Source organism: Macadamia integrifolia, chromosome 3 (genome assembly GCF_013358625.1).
Source record: "Macadamia integrifolia cultivar HAES 741 chromosome 3, SCU_Mint_v3, whole genome shotgun sequence".
NCBI classification, from domain to species: domain Eukaryota; kingdom Viridiplantae; phylum Streptophyta; class Magnoliopsida; order Proteales; family Proteaceae; genus Macadamia; species Macadamia integrifolia.
In genome coordinates, this window is record NC_056559.1 from 26,292,360 (window position 1) to 26,299,295 (window position 6,936).

Consider the following 6,936-nt stretch of genomic DNA (forward strand, 5'->3'; position numbering starts at 1 on the left):
ATTATTCCACTTCACCTCTTCTCAAATAGTACATGTGCCCATCCACTGTCAAGCTCAAATATGGGCATTAGAAGTGGATTATGGGAGAATGAGTGTCCTCCATTGCTCTCTAAAGACTATGTTACCCTACAATTGAGTTTTCTGTCACTATATAAAGACTATAGTCAGCCTACAGGTGAGTTTTCTGTCACATTGTTTCTATGCACGTCAGTTTATAGTTTATTCTATGATACACCATGTAATGTACTAATCCAATCCAATCCAATCCAATCACAGGTCACCGTAATGTCCTGATTGCCATCCTTCCATACCAGCTAGAATACTTTAAATAAATGAAAATACTTCTTACGGAGTTCAAGGAAAAAATAGAAAAAAGATCTCGCTAGTTAGCGCTTACCATCTTCCGACCCACATTTGGATGTATAGAACAATAACCAGTGTGTCCTTCGCAGTTCACACAACATGAAGTTATTGTCAAAGACAAAAGGATCTTAACAACAAAGAAACACAACTTCATAGTCACAACTAACAGTTACAGAATACCAGCAAAGCAATATTTGCTAGTTCAACCAACATGCATGTAAGACTGCCTAACAAGGACCCAATGCATTTTAACAGTACACCTTACAAACCAGGTTCAGCCAAACTCATGGATAACAAAGATAAAACAGGCTTCTTTCATTATAGAATGCTTCCTATCTCCAAGTATCACTGATTTAGAGGTCTGCAACACATCACATGTCTCCCAACAATATTTCCAATAGGTAGAGGTCCCCTGCGATCAATTCAAATCAGAAATTAGATCAAATGAAGGTCTGGTCCCTCTCATCTGCTTGAGGAGAAAATTGACAGATAAATGGAGCTGCCTTGGGAATCAATTATTGATATACTAACCAAACATGGGAGTCGCAGCTGTTGTTACGGTTGTCACCCAACACATAAACATGATGCCGAGGTACATACTGCAAATATAGGAAACAGAGAAATTTGATATACACATCATCCAAGTTTGGGGGCCAAGAGAACTATGGAATAACCAAGGGATAGACCAAGCAGACAGTGCACCGTCTGAGGCTCAGGCAAATGATAATACAATCACGGAGCTCTCAGATGTCAACAACATGGAGTCCACCGGGCCACTTCTTCCATCTTGCACACAACCCCCTTTCTTTTCTTCACCCGAAGATATAGTGCACACTTAGCGTTCAGAATTAATTGACCAGTTGTAATCTTTTGCCCAGGCGGTTCCTACCCCGTAATGTTGTTCAAGAACACTCTGCCGATACATGAAATCTCAAAATGGAAAAAGGTAAAAAAAGAATATTGAGAAAAATAAGGGATGACAGGTAGGAGGCGCACAGTAGCACTCAATTTGTACGTTGGCCGTTCTGCTATGAAATCTTCATAATGGGCAATCCCATTGATATAGAGTAATCCATGTTGAACCTGAATGGACAGCATTAACAAGACTTAATTTTGGGGAATTAACCATTAAAAGGACAGCTACCAACAACATGGGTTGTAGTGCTACACATTAACGAGGAGAAAAGAAAGGAAAGCATATTCTGGATCTAAGATCTAATCAATGGTACCACTATTCAGATTTGTTCAATAGCCACCAAGACTTGAATGATGGAACACTCATTGAAAGGATACTTAATGGTACATACGAAGATTAACTAGGAAGAACTGCAACTTTAGAGTATCATCCACATCCATTAAGACAAAAACATCACATGCTTGGAATATAGCACCATAATTTATAGAAGTTGATGAAATTGTCAAGAAACATCAAATTTCAATGGGACAGCAAGGCTGAAGGAGGGCGAAAGGAACCACCAATCCCCCCCTCTCTTCCCCAAACCTTTGGAAAAAAAAAATGAATGAAACATAAAGACCTAAAATTAGAACACCAAAATAACATATTTGCAATGAGCATGCAATAATACACATTCTATCAACAATGTGAGAACTGAGAATCTACAACCATCATTTATGAAAGCAATACCTCAACTAAATCACCAGCTTTCGCTACAATTCTTTTAATGAAAACATCCTCCTTCCTGAATCCAATATCCTATGGAAAGACAGGAAAGGGTAGCAGAAGGTTTACAATGTTAGTGACATACAAAGAGACATGAACATGGATATTTTTTTTCCATAATACCAACCAGACCTGTAAATTTTTAGGTGCCTTGAAAAGTACAATATCATCTACAGAAACGCTTTTGAAGTAATACGACACCTGAAGGAGAAATATAGAGAACATTAATATCATTAGCTGTGCAAACTGCATAGCATACAAAAATAATAATTATCAGAGCCAAGGTAAAGGAAGGGACCATCTCATCTCCTCCTTTCAGTATTGACTCTTGCCACATGTAGCAAAAAAACAAAGCGTTCATGTCAACTAGCAAGCAAAGCTTCCATAAAATTGAGTGGGAGGCACTAAAAAAACAGAACTCTCAAGGAAGTGAAACTCAATAACTGTTGCAGGACTATTCTGAGTAAGCTCCTCCAGACCAAGGGAAGATGTAGGATAGGATGACAAAACAGAACTTTATATTGGATGACAGGAACTAAATTCCCAAATGTATTTACCTAGCTGGAAAGTTAACATGCTTCTCAAAAGCTATGGGGGCATTGAGATATAGACACCAAATGAAGAGAAGTGTAGGGAAAGAGTTAACCAGAATCAGTTAAAGAGATGATAATACCAGATATTAAAATCTAACAAATGATTGTTTCTAAACCAGTCCAATCTAAACTGCTTAACAACCACTCAATCATTTTCCAAATCAAGCTGTCCCTTGACAACAGAAAATGCACAGGTTGAGTGACCACAGGAGGGGACTACATATGAGTTGAAGAAACAAAAACCCAATAAACATGTTTCATAGGTAATCCCAAGATGTTATTCAGAAAAAGTGGAGACAGAATTCACCAGAGAGGTCCATAATAGTCAAGGCAGCACCAAAGTGACATCATCCTGTGATGCCCAAGACAAAAAGTCCTTCAGTGTATCTAGGAACCTAGACAAGATCCAGTCAACAAGGTGGGGAAGAAGACCATCATGTTGTCTGTCTACGTGAAAAGAGCAGATCTGTGAACTGGCAATATCCTTCTTCCGCTGGGGCACCTTGGACTCGCCTAGGCAACAAGATGCCAAGCCACTGCCAAGATCCATCCTTGGCAACATGGAAACTATGGAGGCAGCCACCCAAAGCAAGCTTAAAATGTGAACCGAAAATAATGTACCTTTCAGAAGGAAGTGAAAGGCAGCAGAGGAGGTTGATATTGCAGTTAGGCTAGTCTAGAATGCTTTGCTTTTTTATAGTCACAACTTATGGAAACAAAATGCACCAACTATAGGCAAGTGTTTTCTATTTGGGAGTGGGCCCCTGCAACCAGACAAAGGAGGTGTGCAAAATGACCACAGCACCCCTTTTGGTCTATGCACACCCATGCACTCTCATCGGTTGGGGAGATGGTGCAGGGGCCACGATCCCAACCAGAAAACTTTCTCCCTATATATATGGTTTTATGTCTGGGAACGCGGCCTATGCCAGTGCTCCCTGTGTCTATCTCCTCCTCACATGAGAGTTAGACACATTAGGGAAAATGTTGTTCACACACACACACAAAAACACACACACACACACACACACACACACACACACACACCCCCAGTTCCAGCCCTGCAACTAATTCTCCATGAGTAGGCAGCCACTTCAATGGCTTTATTCATATCAGTTCCCGGGTCCCCCCCTCTCCTCAGCTCCTCAACGCCTGGTCAGCCACATTTTTGGATGCCCACTTCCTCTATGACAAAAACAGGAAGGATCACATTCCGAAGAGGAGACTTTCTCCTTGAGAGTTTGAGATGTGGATTGTAGAGCTTGAGAACTGCGAATGATTTAAAATATATTAACATTAATCAAAAAAGGGAACAGAACAGTTGGGAATCGAACATGATTCTGTACTGTATTTCAGTTGCTGCAACTGCATCGTCCCCAGAGGGGGAAATGGGACGGAGCATAAGAAGTGGCCAACAAGATAACATTTCTCCTTCCATGCATGGCTCCCATGATCCTCACTGCATTCTCTAATGTCATAGAAGCATTTCAACAGATCGATTCCTCCCTAAAAAAATAGGAAGCTGATATGAGTTAGGTATAGTAGTTGCTGCTCTGTTAGCACACCTAGTAGTTTATTGTTGAGCTCAAATGCAAATCTTCACCTCTCTCTCTCTCTCTCTCTCTCTCTCTCTCATGTGCCTCAAACCCTGGGCCTGACGCCATCTCACACCCTTCAAGGACTACAAAGTTGGACATACTTTTGCTTGATAATCTCTTTATCTTAAGAGCAGGAACCTAATCTATAACCATTTCAGTGAGAAGGACGCCACAACAATCCACTGCATCAACATGCCAACCAGAATACTTGCAGAGATTACGATATTCAGCGCCTGTTTGAGAGAGGATAGGTTTTAAGACCTCACTCTACAAGTTGCTATCATCAATACTAATGCTTCGCAAAATAATATGGTATTGAATCAACTGCATCAAACTCAAAGTCTGAACATGAATGGGGTGCAATGATTTGAGCAAAATAGATAAGGCTGCTCTTATGCAGCACATCAGGGCTGGGAGCCTTTTTAGAAGGTAGCAATCACTGCTCCACATTCAAAGTCCCTAATTCCCATTAATAAGACTCTGGGACTTTGCTTCTTTCTGAATGAATATCTCTGGGATTTTTCTTCAGTTGCATATCATATGGAATTCCAATTCCTAAAAACGGCTTCAAAATCACTACCAGGAATTTCAGCATAAAATCTCAACCTTTATGAGATTTAACTCGAAATGAACAGTCAATGATACAATGATCACAAGGGATAGCCGCAATTTTGAATGAGATCATGAGAAATTACAAGATAAAATAAAAAACTTAAGGATAAAATGATCAACAGACAATATAGCTACCTTCTCGGCGATGATTCGATCCCCAACCCGGAGGGTAGGATACATAGATGATGAAGGTATGAAGCGAACCTCCACAAACATCGACCATAGGAGAACCAACACCAGAAAGCTCATAAACCCATCAAGAGTGGGCCATCGTAAAAACGCTAATGTCTGACACGGCATCCATCGCAGCGAAGGGAAAGTGAGAAGAAACCGGTACAATGCCGACGGTCTCAAGTAGCTCATTTTGCAACTTTCAGCGCAGAGAACAAGCACAGAAGCGATTTAAACTACAAAAGAAGAAGAAGCAGCAGCAGAGATCACAGCGTCATCAACAACGAAATGGACGAAAGGCTTCAAGCTTCAAAGGGTTTAAATCGAACATTGACAACTCGCATTCGACGGTGCCACTTGTCTAAGAAGAAATGACTTATGTTGTAGAGACTGTAATAGACAATAAGCTTGAGATTACTGCTTAAGCTCCGTAGCTTCGGCTCGAGAAACAGAAGCTCAAGCATCCGATCCTCAAGGATCGACGCAGACGAACAAGAAGAAGCCGTGGGTTAAATCGTTAGAGATAAGAGCGAAATTAACTACTGAGCTGAAGAACAGAAAAGGAAGGAAAGGAAAAGAACCCTGAAGTCACTGTGATGATTTCTGCTCCTTCCTTCCACCTTCCAACCTTCTTCCTATTAGCCCTCTTTAGTCTTGAACGCTGCAAGTTAGCAAGCAAGCGAAAGAGATCAAGAGAGAGAGAATTGGCATCGAGAGGGGATTTGGGTTTCTTGGTGCCCAAGTTTCTCTGTTTCTCTCACTGACGTCATTCTTCGCACCATGGCCATGAGAGAGAAACCTCTCTCTCTCTCTCTCTCTCTCTCTCTCTCTCGGCAGACACTGGTTTTTGCAGACTGGGCCTAAGGCCCTAAGATTAGACAATTAATATGTTGTCTAAATTCTGTGCCCATTCCCGCCAAGACCTTATGTTTGGGCAAGGCCAGAACATCTCCCTATACCAGGCCATGCTATATCTTTTTAATTTGGAAATTGGGTCCAAACAAGTTGGAACCTGCCCTAATTCCCATAATGCCCTTAATAATTTCCATATTGTGGTTCTGCGAAACCTAAATTTAATAGAAATATTATCCACCATCTGTATATGATCGTAATTTTGAAGTAATGTTTCATTCCCTTGTGTAAATAAGGTTGAAATTAGCCACCAAATTAAACACATAACCAAAATGCCTTAAATTTATCTAATAGTCACCTTGTAAATTTTTGAAAAAGGCTTCCATCATTTTATACCCACAAGCATTTCTGATGGTATTATATCCATATGCCGCTCGTCAAATTAGAGAATTATCTCAATAATATGTTGCTCTTATTGAACTCCCTTTCTATTTACTAACACTCACTCAAACTGTTTTAAAACCTTTATGATGGCACATGGGATACTAGAATCGTAAAATTTTTTGACAATGATTGAATGGTGACATGAACAATAAATTTGAATTTTAATTGAGTTGTCACAATACATATGTTCAAATTAATAATGGAAGTGACTATGAGAGTCTGATTGACAATCGAAAAAAAATATCATTGATGGGAGAAATGATGCACCCTTAAATTTAATTAAAATTGGAAAGCTTAATAGCAGCATCTAGCTTCTGCCCCAAGCATAATTTGGGCTGGCAATTTTGTCTTTATCCTAATGATGATGAAAAAGATAAGAATATATGATGAGAGAAAATCCTTACCCATTACATAAAGTGCAAAATTAGTGTTCTACTAAAATTCCTATCAGGATTTCATGGCTCCATAGGATACTTATGTTACTTATTCTAAAGCATGAAATAAAAATAAATAATGAAAATTGAAGAAAGAAAAGAGTACTAAACACCCCGTATGAGTGGTTTAAGGGTATACCTAATGGGAATCGAACTTAGGACGTCCAAGTTTACGGCTCATATCAAAT

At 39.8% G+C, this 6,936-nt stretch overlaps 1 protein-coding gene across 4 annotated transcripts; it reads right to left on the reverse strand.

Moving 5' to 3' along the window:
• Positions 1-421: 421 nt before the first annotated feature.
• LOC122072660 (chloroplast processing peptidase-like) lies at positions 422-5,923 on the reverse strand. 4 transcript variants are annotated; one of them, XM_042637038.1, is made up of 7 exons: positions 5,600-5,896; positions 4,983-5,254; positions 2,177-2,245; positions 2,009-2,077; positions 1,360-1,446; positions 895-962; positions 422-775 (listed from the first exon to the last, which is right to left on the reverse strand). In XM_042637038.1, exons 2-7 carry the CDS (start codon positions 5,208-5,210, stop codon positions 709-711), a joined length of 588 nt encoding a protein of 195 aa, XP_042492972.1. In that variant the 5' UTR covers positions 5,211-5,254; positions 5,600-5,896; the 3' UTR covers positions 422-708. The 4 variants fall into 4 exon arrangements, with proteins under 4 accessions (XP_042492972.1, XP_042492970.1, XP_042492973.1 ...); XM_042637036.1 differs by having other exon boundaries at positions 4,983-5,896; XM_042637039.1 differs by lacking the exon at positions 422-775 and having other exon boundaries at positions 896-1,276; positions 4,983-5,908.
• Positions 5,924-6,936: the final 1,013 nt, after the last annotated feature.